Source organism: Meriones unguiculatus, chromosome 1, assembly GCF_030254825.1.
Source record: "Meriones unguiculatus strain TT.TT164.6M chromosome 1, Bangor_MerUng_6.1, whole genome shotgun sequence".
In the NCBI taxonomy this organism is placed as follows: domain Eukaryota; kingdom Metazoa; phylum Chordata; class Mammalia; order Rodentia; family Muridae; genus Meriones; species Meriones unguiculatus.
The window spans coordinates 56224518-56241812 of record NC_083349.1 but is presented as its reverse complement, the minus strand read 5'-3'; the positions used below and the strand labels follow the sequence as shown (position 1 = coordinate 56241812).

Genomic DNA, 17295 nt, shown 5'->3' with positions numbered 1-17295 from the left:
GTTCATCCTGAGGGAAGGGAGGTGTGACAACCTGGGGTGGCTGCTCGTTCTTATCTCGTGCCAAGTGTTTACGGTGACACCAATGTTTTCAGAGTGTTTGCCTACAGAGCCACTTGCACATTTAACCAGAAATCTGAGGGTCTTGGGGCATCCAGGAAACAGAGAGCAGCATATAGTCTTAAATAATCCTAGTAGGGCTCTGTGCCCAGGCCAGTGGAGCAAGGGGGAAATATACACCACACTAGAACACTGCACTTGGAGACGAATAACAAGGATCTGTGTCTGGGGGGCTGAGCACCCCCAGATAGGTCCTCACAGCTAAAATGACCTGCTGAGCCCTCCACCGATGCCAGGGCCAGGAACTGATCTCACACGAAGACTGCAGCAGTGTTACAAAGCCCCTTTAAGAGCACATGACCCCTTGAAAGGGCACAGGGATGGTAACCTGGTTAGGGATTTGGAGGAGGAGGAGATAAGCCAAGTGAGCAGGGTTCCTTGGCCCATCGTTTTTATTGCCGCCTCTGATTAAAGCAGTGGCACCAACGGGAGCAGATGGAAACCCACACGGCCAGAGATGTGGCACCTGAGGGCACTTCCCAGCCTATCTGCACCAGCTGGTTCTCACCACGAGCTAAATATGTTAGCTTAAAGCAACCCCCCCAAAAAAACCTAGAAACCCTAAATTCTGAAATGAAAAACTTAGTTTTAAACTTTTTTAAAAAAAATCCTGAGCTAAATAAAGACATCTGTAGATTGGAAAATTGTGACGTTAGTGTTAAAGCAACCCCAGGGGCTGCTAGACAGTTACCACATGTATTCACTGAATGTAGCTGAGATGGACTGACCCAGGGGTCTCATGTGTCAATCATGACCTTGAACAGACCCACTTCCAGTGGAGACAGAAGGATCCAACACGGCAGACCACAGATGGAGCACTGGCAAATGCAAGGTTTGTTTTCTGCCACATTCCACCTGGGGTCACAGGACTGGACAGCGCTGGCTGGGCTGTCCTATTCCGTCCCCTCAGGATGAACACTGGTAGCTTTCCCATCCTGTCCAATGGACCCCATGATGCATCATTCTATTTTCTGTCCTCCAAAGTGAGGTATAGCTCACAGCAGGACTGATGGTATAGGGCAGGGTCCAGCCTCCAGGCCACCGTCCCACCTGTGCCAGTGGGCAGGAGGCTGTGCTATATTCTGTTCCCTCTCCAGTGATTACACAACACACTTTAATATCAAAGAAGTTTAATACGCTGCAATAAAATAAGCGCCTTGAAAAAGCTCACAGAACAGATGTCAATGTTAGAGAAATCCCTCCCACACACCCTCTAGCTCCACACCCTATCCCCTCAAAACCAAGCCAGAAAATCCTGACCACCATGGGAATCCTTCCAAGCCTGGACTTCAGTGTGGGCCCCTTTATCAATAACAAGAACACAGTTATCTATGTGGTCCAACAGGAAAAGCGAAACACAGAAGCACAGAAAGTCTACAAGATTTCAATATTTAAGAGACTTGGTACATACTCAAAGTTAAAATAACTCCAACTTTTATAGCTATACATACTGTTTTAAAGCAACTTAATATATTTTTTAATTTCATATATACACTCTCAAAGGTTCTTCAGGTGAGGTATGTAAACATTGTCTAATGAAAAATTTTCAATGTTTCAAACCAACAAATTCACAGCATACATTGAATTTTCATCCATTAAAGAGACAGTAATTTCCTATACTCACTAACAATGGAGTCCAGGCCCAAGAGGCACGTGCTGCCCCTACCAAGTGGCCATTTGCAGATTCTTCTCACTTCACTGGTTTGAAAGGCGCTGGGGGTAGGGAGGGCTGGACCCCCCAGAGGCCCCACCCTTGGGCATCTGGAGCACTGGCTACAACTCACAAGACAGCAAAAAGGAGCACATCCAAACACCTACGGGGTTGACCTTGGCAACAACACCAGGAGGGACCAGTGAAAATAAGGAACGGTGGAGGCTCAGCTCCCTGAACCTGGAGCTGGATCCGCAGCCCCTGCCCTAAACTCGTTCTGAAGGGTTGTGGCCTAACAGAAGCAAAATCCAATGCACACCTGAGCTTCAGTTAAGTTGCATGGGCCTCCTAGGACCCCCAGGCCCTCAAAGGCATCGACACTAGCCTAAATTAGGGCACTGGGCTGTGCTTTTCATACAGGGTGGGGTTGAACTTCTTAATATCATAATGCATATGGGAAAATAATGCCATGAGATCACAAAGATGACCAGAGCACATGGGCACTGGCCTAGGACCTTGGAGGAGTTCAATTTTGAAAACCACTTGTTCCCTGAGGGTAAACAGCAGGCTCACATTGAGATTAAGCGAGGCTAACATGGGGAATTTTCATTACAAAATATCAATGACTTAGGAAACCTCCAGCCAAAATTTCTATTTCACCCCTGTATCATCTACAAGACCCTCCCCCACCCCCACCGTAAGTAGTCACCTCCCCAACCACGTAATGCAGGGCAAGTTCTTTCCTCTGCACGCTTCCGGGCGCAGCGGTGGAAAGCTTACCTTAATGCACCCACTTCAATCTAAAAAACACTAGTGAAAAATCCCAAACATCATCAGAAATACAAAAAAGACATATTCCAAAAGCCTAAAAAACTACATCGCTTCTAACAATGGTTATCTGGGTATGGGGTGTTCCTTTTCATTAAGTTTAGGACGGTCACAAGGAAAGGCTGCTCAACAGAGCTGGGCATACTAAGAGCCTAGCCAGACTCTAGAGACCAGGGACACCTCGAGCCAAGGCAAAGAGGCAGAAGGCAGGGTATAGGCTAGCTTCCCAAGGTGAGTCAGACAGAGCAGGGGGAATATAAGAGGCCACATATGTCTCCCTGGTAAAAATTCCTTACATTTATTCTATGGCCAAATGAGCTTTGTCTCATCTGTTCTGGAAACTACAAATTTCTGGAAAATTGCTAACTTTTTGATTGGTATGTCCACTTTTGATGTGTCTGGTGGTGGCAGAGTTCCCACACGCTGCTACAGTTTTGTGACATGGGAGCATGCAGAAGAAACAGAAGCAACAATTCAAGTAAAGCAGCCTCTTAGGAAAGGCAAGAGGCTTTGCAAGAGCTGTCTCCCAACCTGATCCTCTGAGACAACAGGACTGGTCAGCACCTGGAGTCGTATTGCTATGGGAACACATCAGAAAGAACACCTGGAAATCTGCTCTGCAGACCCGGGCACTGACCAATTTACTGTACACCTGTATATATATAATATATATATAACACAACCAGATGAGAAGAGGGGGCAGTTAAAGCTTGGATTGGATGGTCCATTACAGATCAAATACCCCAAACAGCTCTCAGCCTGCTGGTTTAGTTTCTTTCTCCATAAGTGAACTGTGTTATGAAAGAAGCCCACTACTAAAAATACATTCTTCTACGATACAATGCAAACCAACATCACTCAGAGTCTGTATACAGCACATGTAATAAATATTTTTAGAAAACTATTTACAGCATTACATCTTGTGAACATTTAGATGAGAACAGAATCTACTTTCTGCAAAAGGTTAAAAAGGTTTTGACTGTCTAGTTCAGTGCTAAATTCCCTGGCACCTAGTTACCCATTCACATTTCATTTCAACTTCAGATTTGCTTATAAACAGCATCTGAGAAAACATTCTCCAGCACTACCGTTCACATGCCTTCCTTGTTTAGAAAAGACAAAGGAAGGCCCTAAGGAAATACACAGACTACAGTTCAAGTGCATGACAGTAACTCCTACATACCTGGTCTCCAAGCACCCTAGAGTCCTGCAGCTGCAGGTCAATCCAGCCATCCTAGCAGAGTGACGCAGTGACAGACGGTACCCATGGATGGAGGCCCAGGGACTACAGAGCACGGTTCCACGACACTGAGGGTGCTCTGAATTGCAGACCAGGACTCCTGAGAGGCAAAGCTGAACGCACTCTAGAACCATGGGTTACATATGGGTGAAAGAGGCCACATCTGCGCAGATGCTTGATGAGAAGGGAGGAAAGGAGAGCCAAGGTGTTCCCAAGTGCTGTCAATGAGCAGAAGATGACATGTCTGTCACCTCTGGGTGTGTCAAAGGGCTCTCGTCAATCAATCCTGAGAGGCAGACTAGAAGCTCATACTGGCAACCATAGGGATTTTCCTCACTGCATAGACACGAAGCTGCTTGCCATGGGACTTCAACCATGGCCAACCCTGCACAGGCCATGGGTGTGAACAGCTGAGTGTGCCAATGGGCGCACATGTGAGTGGGCTTGGGGGGAGCCCGGATGCTGGGCTGAGCAAAGCCACACCCCTTCAAGTCCCACTTTGCTCTGGGATGGAACATCAGTGGGAACAGCATTCAGGTTCCAATCCACGTTGTGTCTACCCAAGTACCATAAGGGTTTCAAGGTTACAGCCTCCTGCCTTTACTGTGATGTTTAGGGGTTTGATAGCTGAGCATGGGAGCTGGGAAAACAGATGGCAAGAATAGTTTTTGGAAAGCCCTTTTGACAGTTAGCTAATTTTTGTTAAAATAAATACTTTGTATAGAAGCATTTGAACAGGAAAATATCACTATTTACACAGTAAAATAAATTCCACAGTGGTGTATATAAATATGTACTCTATGTATCTGAAACCAGTCACTAATACAGTCTCCTAGAACTAAGAATGCAGAAGCCACTAGTGAAATCAATTACCCTAAGATACAGTGGCTCTAGCAAGAATCCCTACCTGTGGTATAAATATACAAAATTTTGCAAATCTTATTTGTATCTTTACCACAAATGCTTCCAAACACAACACACAGCTCTCACTACAACACGAGATGTACAGCATGGTACCAACGGGAGTGGGAAAAAGGTGGTCACTGAGTGGCATTCAGACCTAGCCCACTAAATACTGTGAGAGTCTAGTCATGAAGAGAGAAATTATTTTCATGTGACATGTCTATATTCGGCGAAGCACTTTGGGGGAAGGATGTCCCAGAGAAGATGCCACCCAGAAGGGGGCCAGTGGCACAGGCAGGAGGAAAGAGGAAAGGCAAGGTACCAAGAATGGCTCCCCCAATGAGGAGCTGCTTCAGGCCTGACCAAGCCTGGGCTCCCCTGGCAAGCCAAAGGGTCCTGGACATGCTCGGCCTAAAGCTGCTGGTGTACGGACAAGACACTGTGCATGTCTAAAGCAAGGCCTGGACTCAGCGTTCCAACATGCAAAGATCAGTCACTTACGTTCACAGATGTTGACCAAACTTGAGAATTGTAAACCTGTGCATATCCTATGTACAGGAGAGAATGGAGAGCTATGGGTATGAAACGACCAGTTCCTGTGCTTCCAGAGAGGCACGACTGTAGGCTGTATGTTTACTGGAAATCAACATGTGTCAAACACACCTGGTGAAATGTCTCCATCAGTCAAGTTCACAACAATGAACAACAGCAATGATTGCATTTTTTTATTACAAGACTGCGTTTTAAACTAGACCCTAGTAGATATGGTGTATCTACAACTCACCAGCAAGGATCTGATGAGCAAAGGTGATCTTTTTCTTCCTTACAAGCACTATCAGGAATGACACAAGGGCTACTGTGTGCTGAGATAGACATGCAAGATACCACAAACCCAAAATGACTGCTGCAATGCTGGCCTACGTGCACCAAAAAGGAAAGAGAAAAAAAAAAAGACAAGGAAAGACAAGGAAAGAAAAGTGCTTAACAGCCCACACAATTTGATAATGACCTTTGCAAAGAACAGTACACTGACCTAAAAGGTCAGGCAGTTAAGTATTCTAGGCAGTGTGAACCAGTTTGTTAAAGGTTTTATTTCTGCTTATCCAGTTCAAAAGGGTATAACCATTCTTCCAACCTCTGGCATGTTCTCAGACCATGGGCACCAGGCTGCTGTTTCAGGTGGGTGGTCTATGCTTTCAAGTGGCTTACAGTCTGCGCACAAGTCAAACCAGACATGCCCTCAGGGTGTGAAAGCTTCAGTGTCTCCTTCCTCGTTACATATGCCTGTGAAGCCGACAATCGGCAGGCGAGATGAAGGGCTGTGTCCAGAGCACAGACAGAAACTGTCCCAAAGCTTGGAAAAAGACAGAAGGAACTGGCTCAAATCCAAAGACAAAGCATGAGTAAGGGCAGCTTTTGCACACTGCTCATCTGGTCATCCCTTGGTGCAGAAAAAAGGGATGCTTCGGGGTGACTGGTCCTACAATTCATTCCTTGCAGGTGACAGGAATCTTCAGAATTTTCAAGAGATGAAATATTTTGAAAGCTATCCCAAAAGGCTAGTTCCCTAGTTCTGCTGGGTTTAAGTTTTTTAAAATATCTTTTCCTTGAAAAGGATTTGGGAGCAACAAGCTTAGGTAAAAGTACCTGCTGTGTAGATACGAGGACTGCTTTGGGTATACATAAAGATGGGGCTTCACATTTCAAGCATTTCAGTGGAAAAAGATTCATAAGAATTCAAAATAATTGGGCAGGGGTCATAGCCCAGTGGTAGAATGTCTGCCTAGCTTATGGCGGGCTTTACGGCAGTGTCCACTAACGTGCGGTCCCCATTTCAAAAACGTTTTTTGATCTGACACTCAGCTTCATTCTGGAATGCAGAACAGAAACTTACCCTTGAGTTTTGCGGCGAGGGAGGACTAACACGCTGGAAGCTGACTAGCCTTGATGTAAAGACACAATCTATAACTCCTTAGTCACACTCAGGTTAAACACTTTCCCCAACCCCCTATTTTTGTCATTCTTTTCTATAGCAGTTCAAAAATTACCATTTTATTGTTAGCTTGCCTTTAATAGTTATTTTAAAAGTGTGTGACTGAAAACCAGTGCTTTGGTTGTCACTAGACTTTTGTCTCCATGCTGTGGGACTTTCCCACAAGTAACTGTGGTGAGGAGTCAAAGTCCAACAGAAGCTCCCAGCTAATCTCATCAGGGGCAGGCTTGGCTCATTTCAGTAAACAAGTGAAGCCCGAGTCAGTTCTATGATTAGAAACTATGGGAGTGGAACACGGGCCAGGCCACGTAATTTTAGAACTCCAAAGGCAACTTGCTCAGGGGTTCTGGTCTCCAGGCTATGTGGCCTCACAGAGGGCCTGGGGTGAGAGATTTAAAGGGAGATGCACTTCTTGTTAACAGCAGAGTTACTCTGAAGCTGTCTCAACAACATGCCTCTCTTACAGCAACAGCACACAGAAATGTGTACAAAAGAGAACAGAGATGGGGGTGGGGCAGGACACACAGGATGTGAGGCTGAAGAGGAGGAATCCTAAGAGGGATTATTTTCCCAAGCAGGGGTCAGCAGGCTTCTTCAAAGATATAAATATTAATTATTCTAGGCTTTGTGGACACTTATCCAAGTAGTTAATCTGTTCCACAGACAATGAGTAGGCAAATGGATATGGTTATGTGCCAATAAAACTTTATTTATACACAGGAGTGGCCAGCCCAGTTTGTATGCCTGTAATCGCTCCTTGGTAAGCTAGGAGGAGGCCTGCACTGACTGACCGAAACCAGAGGGATGGAGGTGGCTACTGGCCGGCTTCTTCAGTTATTCAGTCTGTTCCTGGCATTGTGACAAGCTCAGACTTGCTGAGGGCAACACCACGGCATTTCCAGTTTGCATCATATAGCATGTATCATTTCCTACGGGACTCTCAGCTCTGCTAATCAATGAGTGACAGCTGTGCCCTCACGTTAGAAGCCATCACAAGGCTGGAAACAGGCCAAATCTTGATTTACAGCATCTGTCTTCAAGCTTGCTGATGACTTAGGTGCATGGCGAGAAATTTGCCTGTGCGGGGTGATACATAGAGGGTCCCTGGAGAAAAGGATGAGTGTCTTCTCTCTGAACCATCATAGAATGACAAAGCACTAATCCTACAGCCCGAATGTGGTTTAGACAGGAGAGTGTAGAATCTTCAGTTGAGAACCCCGTACCAAACAGAAAAACCAAAAGCAGCAAGACCCAGGGAATCCCTGGGACTAGCAACTGTGGCTCAATAGACTCAGATAACATTCCTATGCAGGAAGCTCCCAGAACAGAGAACAACTTGGGGTCTTCCTAATGCACTGCAAGCCTGCCACATGCCTGAGAAAGAGCCAGGATAATTCTGCACCCCCCCCCCCAGGAGAGCAGGCCCATCCCAGGAGCCCAACAGGAAAGAAAATGGGTCTCCCAAAGGCTGTGCTCTAGGGAAGCAAACAGAGCTGCTCATAACTCCTGAACAAAGGAACACCAGACCTCTGGCATCAAATTCAGCTCTAGGACAGCCACTTTACTGAGTGCAGGGCCAGAAGCAGAATGCCTTGCATATGGTGGCAAGTCATACTTGTAAATGGCTACAGGAAGGAAGGAAAACAAAGAGACTAGAGTCAGGGCCAAGCCTGGAGATGCTGAGGGGACGATTTCCCAACATCTGCTATGGGTGTAGAAACATCTACAGCTACTGTCAAGTTTTACTTTTGTTTTCTTTCTTCTATTAACAAAATTAATCAGCAAAAATAGGATTTAATAAATGTGAAACACTGACAAACCTTAAGTGTGCTAACTGTATAGAATGTCCATCGATATAAATGCAGTCACTACTACCAAGTGTGAGCTAATTTTTAAAGACGCCTATGATGGAGGCAGGTATATGATAAATGCTTCTACACAGCTTCCTCAAATACAGCCTGCCTCGAAGTGAGCTCTTAAAAATGGAAACACAATTATAAAAGTAATGGAATGAATTATAAACTTGGAACTGGAAGCGTTCCACTGACTTACCACTCAGTCCTCCCCCTAACCTAACCCAAGCACCTTACAAGGAGGTCTCCAGGCAGCCAAGGGCACCTCGAATGTACAGGCATCAGCGCACCTGACATTAGTAAGCCTCAGCTGCTTAAGTTACTACAACAACAATATCCAGTGACAACTATAGGAAAAGCTCTTTTAAGCCTTAAAACCAAATTTTAAAATTAAACAAACCTACTAAAAACATATTAATGCTTCTGTGCAACTTAATGCTGAGAAAGAGTTGCCAGCACACACTCAGCAGTATCATTACGATAGGTAGCTTGTGAATGGTCAAGGTCAAAGATAATAATAATAATAATAGTAATAACAAAATGAAGAATGGGGAAAGTAAGGGAGGAGGAGGAGGCAGTGAAGGAGAAAGGCCCATGAACACTCATGGGACAGAGGTTACATTAAAAAAAAATGATGATTTTCATTATCTGTGAAATTCAACACAATTCTCATCTTCTCATGAATGCTCCAGTCCTATCCAATTATCAGAAGTTTCCATTATCTGCAGCAAACCTTTAACAATAGCAAAATAGGTAGAAGACCTGTTTTATCATGATTTGCATATAAAAGAAGCCCATCTGGGTTGATCTAAAAAGATCTGAAACAACCTACATAGAAACTTTTAATAAGAACAGGGCAGCAGCTGTCCATGCAAGCCTGTTTTGGTGACAGAACACGTCAAAGCCGACTGAGGCTTTAGCAACCAAGTGGTTTGCTGACTGGCCCAATGGAAATGTCAAGTACACACTGTTACAATGGAGCAATGTCATAGGCACCAAGTAAAGCCAATGGGGCCCTGTCAGGCTCCACCAAGGAAAGGCAAACATCACTTTCAATTATTGCAGTTCTCATTTCTGAGCCATGGAACAGAATGACATGGTATGGGGAGGAGTGACACTGCAAGCATTTAGGCAGTAGAATGGAACTATCAATTTGAATAGATACCTACTCCAGGCAAGGACATGCCCATCAGAGTCCCAGCTGAACTTCAGCTGTGAGCAGGGGGTGTGATTCCACTAAGGTTCTGGGCAGCTTCTTTCAGATGCTTGGATGCCCTGCTCTTTCAAGGCCTCTACTCACACCCCTAAGTCTGATGTGAAAGTGGTACTAGAAACGTGCATGGAGACTTGGAATTACTTTCAAATATTCTGATCATTGCTAAGTACTCCACTCACAGATACACACTACACGGGGAAGAAGGAATTTTACTGTGAAGCCAGTACCAGGAGACACTTGTGGGCATGCGAGCGCAGGTAGATGCATGCGCACACGGTGACACTTTCCTACTGCTGGAAAGAACGTTATGACTTTCACTGCATAGGGAAATACTTTGTGTAAGAACAGAAACACGAGTCACTCATCCTAACGGTCAACTGACAGCTCCAAGATAAAAACATACACAAAACACTCCAACAAAATAGAAGACAAACCTCACAGTACTACCATGCTTGCAAGGCCCCACACTGAAGAGGATGGCCAGTGTGAATAGTGACATAGTTTGGGGCAAGAAATAAAACCAAAAAAAGGAGTGGGCTGGGCATGGTGGCCTTTAATCCCAGCACTCAGGAGGCAGAGGCAGGTGGATTTCTGTAAGTCCAAGGCCAGCCTGGTCTACAAAGTAAATCCAGAACAGTCAGGGCTACACAGAGAAACCTTGTCTCGAAAAACAAAACCAAAAAACATTCTAGCACATTTTTTGTCCCATGAGCACACAAACTAGAGAACATGATCTGAAATGAAATGAAAAAAAAAAAAAAAAAAAAAAAAAAGGTGAAGGGGTAACCAACAATATGAGTTTTGGAAGAAAAGTAACAGAAATATTAATCTTTTATAATAATCATAAATCCCCTGCATTTTCCACATACCATAGAAATGATTTGGTTCAGCTTTCAAATATCAATCAAATAAAAACCAAACTGGACAGAGGGGAGTTGTGCTGTGGTCTGCAAGGCGCCCCTGTCCAGGGGCGCACGGCAGCTGCTGACGGCTCCTCGCTCACTCGCGCATGCTTGGCGGTGGCCTCCTTCGTGACAGAACAAGTGCTTGTGCGTCAAGTATAAAATACAAGCCTTTAGTCACATACATCAGCTTCTCAGCTTTCGTAAAATTTTAAACAAAAAGGATAAATAAGGCACTGTACTTCTTAAAACAAAAACTGCTTGGTTCCAAGTTTAAAACCCAAGGAACAACCAGAAAATAATGTACAACTTCCCTTAACCCTGGAGAAGGACTCTCTCCAAGTTCCCTTCTCCAGCTGAGATGCATTTTTTGACATCTCAAACTGGTGTTCTCCATAACTGCGACGTGAAAGGCTTGATAAGCTTATAAAAGCAGATTTTGTTAATGCAAAATGAAAGGTTATTTCCGTGGGCCAGTTTCGCTCAGGGGCCATCCAGCCATCACTTGGCCTCTAGCCGCCTCCGTTTGCCCTGGGAGGAGTCCACTTTGCTCTTGAGCTTTCTCTTTCTCTGAGCAGCCCGGTTGTCTGGGCTCTTGGTCAAGGGTCTGGCTTGGCCCCTACCACTGCTCAGATTCCTGTTCCTCCTCCTGGCTTTTGGGGGTTTTGAAGAGGCTTCTCCTGTGCCCTTTTGTTTTGCAGGTTTTGTCGGAGCTTCAGAGGCTGTGGCAGGATGGCCAGGTCTTCTGTTTGCATTCTCTTTTTCTTTCCTGGATGGTGGGCAGCTCTTCCCAGGAGCCTTTTTACAGACTCTCACTTTATTTTCCTTCAAGGTCATCTTCTTGGATAGTTGGCTGACTCTGTCCTTTACAGCTAACTTCTTGGCAGAAAGGGCTCTGCTGGCTTTGGTTGCCGGCCCCCTGTCCTTAGCGTCCTGAGTGCCACAGCCTTCTGCTCTTTTGCGTTTGTTCTGACCTTCCACCTTAAGCAAGGTTTCTGGCATCTGCTTCCCTCTTCTCCCCTTGTTCCCTTCAGCCCTCTTGGGGTTCACAGGAAACCCATCTGCACCCACCTGGAGGGCGAGCTTAGGGGACATCAGCGGGTTGATGCACACGCTCTTCCGGCCCTGCTTAATTTCGGAAGCCCCACCCAGTGAGCTGTCCAGGCGCTGGGCTCTGAGCTTTCCTCGAATATTGGAATACTTTCTAAGGATCCGGGTGCTGGCTGGAGCAGGCAAGTTGGTGGGAGGATGGCTATTTCTACCTTCCCTGACTTCCTCCACACTGTCTTCACTGTTAAGGCTGATGTCACTGCCAGCCTCAGGCTCTACCTGGTCAGGATTCTCTCGTAGTTTGGTCCACAGCTTCTGTGTTTTCCAATTATTCTTAGCAGGAATGGCTCCAGGAAATTTCTTCAAGTGTTTTTTCAAGCGTTCCGCCTGTAGTGAACTAGGGTACAGGGTGGAGGGAGAGTACTTCTGAAGAGGGTGTTTAACAAGGGGGATGTCTCCTGGAAGACGAGTATTTAGTTTCTTCACAATGACCAGAGAGCGAGTTTCTGTCGTCTCTAAGAACCACTTACAGATATTAGACAGTTTAAAGTTTGTCATGAACAGCATCTGAACAGGAGAAAACTTCTGCACCTCCAACGAACCCCTGCACTTTCGTGACCTCTTCTTGCTCTTCCAAATCTCCTTCAGCTTGTCAGACTTGCTCCTTGCTCTCGATGTTGGCTGCGCTTCTTTCTCCAGCTGGATCCAGCCTTTCTGGACTTTCAGGTACTGGGCGTTGAAGTTGGCGATTAGCTCCTGGTTGTCCTCCTCGGCACACCATTCCACAAACTTGGGCTGTACCTCCACCACAGAGTCCGCATCTTCCTCATCTAAGGACTCTGCCCTCTCAGAAGCCTTGCTTTCCTTTGGTGCTGGGTTTCCTTGTGTGACTTGCTTTTCTGAAGTCATTTTTGTAGTGTCCAGGGTGTCCACGCAATGAGCATGTCTCAGGTTGTAGGTTGAAGAAGGCAGTCTCTTAGGCCTTGTTACTAATTTTGATGGCCCAGCAGGCCCAGCAGCACCGCCACTCTGACTGGCTGATATCCCAGCTGAGCTGGATGGAGCAAGGTCACCATCATCTTCACAGTGGATATCCTCGGCACATACCTCACTCACAGCGGTTTCCACATCCTGTAAGGCAATGTGTCCCGGCTTCTCTTTTACCTGCTCTGGGTCTCTCTTATAGGAAATGGCTTCTGAGGGCACATGCACATCTCTCTCATCTACCTTGGACCACACATGAACTTCCAGGTTGTCTTCAGGCAGTGGCTGGCCAACTGAGTCACTGCTTGGGAACGTCTCCCTTTCTTTTTTAATTTCCTTAGCCAGCATGTTTTTAAAGGTCTGCCTTGTGATTACTCCAGCTCCTTCATCCTCTTGCTCAGTATCTTCATTGGAGGGATGTTCAGTGACATTGGGGTCTTCAGTGTCCTCCAGGTCGTCTGTATGGATGCAGTCAATCACCGAGCCCTGGGGTGTCATCCCACCAGAGTGATCTTCTCTTTTAGAACGCTTTACAGAAGGATTTTTAGAAACCTTGATTTCGGGACAATCAGTAGATGAACCCTGGCTTCCCAGGCACCTGTCAGCAGAGGATGAATCTACAAGCTGACTTCTTAGGCACCTATCAGAGGCCTCGGGGAGCCTTTTACCCTTTTTCTTCTTGTCCACATTCTCTTCAGGTGAGTCAAAGTTTGGCTCACTCAGATCATTTTCTGCTGGGTATTTCATCTCACTGCCATGAGCCTCCCGCTGTCCTGTACCACTTGCTGCCTCACCTCCTTCAGTCTCACTTGGGTTCTCATCAGTGATAATGCTGCTTTCCAGTAAGGGCAGGGAGGCATCTAGCAACAGTGCCTCCCCAGGGACATCTCTGCTCTCAGCCTCAGTACTGATGCTTTGGTCAAGCTCAGACAGTTCTAGACTAAGGGGAGGATCTAAACCCACAACAGGGCTTTCAATTTCTGAACATGGAGAACTCTCCTCTCTGACGGCAGTTTCAGGAGAAGACTGAGGCCTGCATAGGTCTTCACTGCCTTCCCCAGAGACAAGGGGGGTGCTTCCAGCTGTAGGAACCAGGTGGCACTCTTTTGCATGCATCTCCTCTGAAGCCAGCAGGGAGGCTGGTGGCTGGTCATGCTCACGGGAAGATGGTAGACTTGCCGTGGTAGGTGAGACCACAATGCTGCCTTCTGACACACCAGGCATATCATCATTAGGGAGGACAGCAGGCAGAAGACATGCTGGACTAGAGGCTGTGCTCTCTCCTGGCCCCGGGGAGCTGCTAGGACCCTGCTCAGTCACGGTGTGGCAAACCTCTGGCTCCTGATGCCCTTTCCCTGATGATGTGTCTTCGTTCCCTTCCCTAGGGGAGATTCTCCCCTTTCTAGGATCGTCAGGGGTCTCTTCTTCCAGGAGCTGTACACCTACTATGGGAAGCTGCTCATCCACTGCAGGAAGCTGCTCATCTACTGCAGGAAGTTGCTCATCCACTGCAGGAAGTTGCTCATCCACTGCAGGAAGCTGCTCATCCACTGCAGGAAGTTGCTCATCCACTGCAGGAAGCTGCTCATCTACTGTGGGAAGCTGTTCAGCCACTGCAGGAAGAGGCTCATCTATTGTGGGAAGCTGCTCACCTACTGTAGGAAGCTGTTCAGCCACTACAGGAAGTTGCTCATCTACTGTGGGAAGAGGCTCATCTACTATAGGAAGTGGCTCATCCACTGCAGGAAGCTGCTCATCTACTGTAGGAAGAGGCTCATGTACTGTGGGAAGTTGCTCATCCACTGCAGGAAGAGGCTCATCTACTGTAGGAAGCTGCTCATCTACTGTGGGAAGTTGCTCATCCACTGCAGGAAGAGGCTCATCTACTGTGGGAAGCTGTTCATCCACTGCAGGAAGAGGCTCATCTACTGTAGGAAGCTGCTCATCTACTGTGGGAAGTTGCTCATCCACTGCAGGAAGAGGCTCATCGACCGTGGGAAGTTGCTCACGTACTGTGGGAAGCTGTTCAGCCACTGCAGGAAGCTGCTCACCTACTGTGGGAAGTTGCTCATGTACTGGGGGAAGCTGCTCATCTACTGTAGAAAGTTGCACACCTACTGTGGGAAGCTGCACACCTCCTGTTTGCTTCGAGGTGGGAACTGTAAGAGCCTGCTTCGAAGTCACCACTGCCTCTGACGCCATCCGTGAGCAGCTTCCCTTTTCTTGAGAGCATACATTTCTGGCTAGTGTGCGAACTGTTGGTAACTCACAACAATCACCATTGAAAAAGTATCCTCGGGTACTCTTTCGGGCTGTTTTCCGAGAAGACAATATGGATCTTTGATTCTCAAAGTGGCATTCTGTTATTGGTTGACTGATATAAACAACATCACACTGGTTGTCATAATCATTTATCCTCAACCCTGATGCCCTCTTGCTTTTCCGAGCAGTCTTGATGGAGGCTGATATTATCTTGGTTCGTGAGTGACCATTGGATGCTCTCTGTAGAGCTGGCGTTGGGCTCGGAGCTAACCAACCACCTTTGGAATGATCAAAATGGCCCTTGTCTCTGGGGTATGTCTGGAAACCCACCTTGTTTCTACCAAGTGAATGAAGATGGTTCTCTTGCTTTGGCCTTGCATCTTGTTCATCTGCCTCTAAATCCTGGTGTAAGGATGTTTCTGAACTACACTGTAAAGCATTCTCTTTGTCTGCAGTACTGGATGAGTTTCCCAAAAACCCTGAGTCCCACGTCTCTTCTGATAAAGCTTTGAATGAGTTTCTTTGAGAAACAATACAGCTACCACCCTCTTCAGTATTCTCAGCTGCCGCTTCCACTGCAGCCAGACTTTCCCCTAAGGCTGGGGCACTGTCTTCTCCATCCTCACCAGGTTTCACGCTTATGTCTTGCTCCTGTCCAGTGGTTTGTCCTGCTAAGCTTTTAGAACTACAGAGGAAGTTAAAAGAGGAAGAATCCAATGCAGTGAAGCTTCCCACAGTGGGACTGTCTGCTGAACCTGTGGTGTTCTGTTGAGTGTCTGGAAGTTCAGAGGAATCTTTCTGGACAGTGCTCAAGGCATTCTCTTTCCCATCTACAGAGTCTGTCTCAGGAGGTGTTTCCTTCATGGTTTCTTCAGTCACATTCAGAGAGCTAGGAGAACCTGATGAGTCTAAGAACAAATTTACAGAAGCAGGAGAACTCTCATCAAGACACACATCATCCTTTTCGCTTTGTCTGCTGCTCAGCTGGGCACAGCCCGAGTTGCAAGGGGAGGCATCCATCACCGTGGGATCCAAAGGCTGCAGGTCTCCAGAACCTGGCTGAGATTCAGTGTACAGGTCACTCAGAACCTGGATGAATTGTTTCTGATGATGAGTGCACAGTTTGACCATAAAATTCTCCAGTGGGGACTTTGACTGATGGTTAGAATCTACTGCTGGTGCCTCTGCTGAAACCTCTCTAGACAAAGAAAGAAAAAGAAGGAATTAGTATGTGCATTTCCAAGGAACTTTTTCTGCAATATGAACTGTATCAGATGCTATTTATACTGTACAAAGAGAGGGCATTCTGGCCAAAACTGTCATTTACTTTAGTTCAATAAAGACTACTTAATTAGAATAGAAAGCCAGCCCACCATAGTCTCAGGGATTTTTAGTAACAGCACCTCTCATATTTTTGTCTTTATGGTGCTAGGAAATGAGAGAGTGCCTGGCACATGCTACACAAGCACGCTGCTGCTGAGCTACATTCCAAGCTCGTCTCATACTTTTTACACTTCAGAAATTCAGAGACAGTTATCTTAGAAGAAATATGAAGATAAAATTTGGCCACATTATTAACTCCACATGGTCAACACGGAGAAATCCTTATCCAAAAATCTGTGATGCTCCAAGATGTGAACCTTTTCAAGGACGAACGTGGTGGCACAAGCGGAAAATTACACGCCATGCAACTGCTAAGTGCAAGATTACTGAAAATATTGTGTGAGATTATTTCAAGCTGTATGAACACAGCAGGCCTGGACCATAAATGACTTCTGACATTAGACACGGGCCCTACTCTTGAGATATATCATTAAATATATGCAAACATTCAAAAATCTGAAGAATTCAAAACATGTCTGCTCCCAAGTATTTTGAATAAGGACTACTCCGCCTGTCCTTTTGTTTTAGGCCTAGGCAACCCTGTTAAAATAACCACTAGTTTAAGTCTATAACACTGACAAAAATTCAGACACATTGCATTCCAGACATTGCAGACATCAGCTAGAAGTACTTAGAGAACTCAATATCTCTAAGATAATTTCCCAGAAAGAACAATTGGCTGGAGAGCCACCAACAGTGATCTGAAACAGGACACAAACAGCAACAAAAGCTTTCACACTGTAGGTATATCAGACAATATAACGACAAGCAGGTTCTGACATTCAGCCTAAGTGAGGAGGTAGGTGTGAAGCAGATTACCAGCTTTGACCTGTGCAAGGCACAAGTATCCTCACAGCAGCCCACCACCAGAACATTACCAGGACATTTCAGTTACACAACATTTCAGTTACAC

The 17295-nt window shown here is 46.1% G+C and overlaps 1 protein-coding gene across 14 annotated transcripts in view; it reads right to left on the bottom strand.

Moving 5' to 3' along the window:
- Positions 1-1230: 1230 nt before the first annotated feature.
- Lcor (ligand dependent nuclear receptor corepressor) overlaps positions 1231-17295 on the bottom strand; it is a 115800-nt gene continuing 99735 nt past the window's right edge. For all 14 annotated transcript variants that reach the window (XM_060389416.1, XM_060389492.1, XM_060389421.1 and 11 more), the window contains one exon: positions 1231-16197. In XM_060389416.1, coding sequence (XP_060245399.1) covers positions 11205-16197 — 4993 coding nt within the window. In that variant the 3' untranslated portion in view covers positions 1231-11204. The remainder of the gene's footprint in view (positions 16198-17295) is intronic.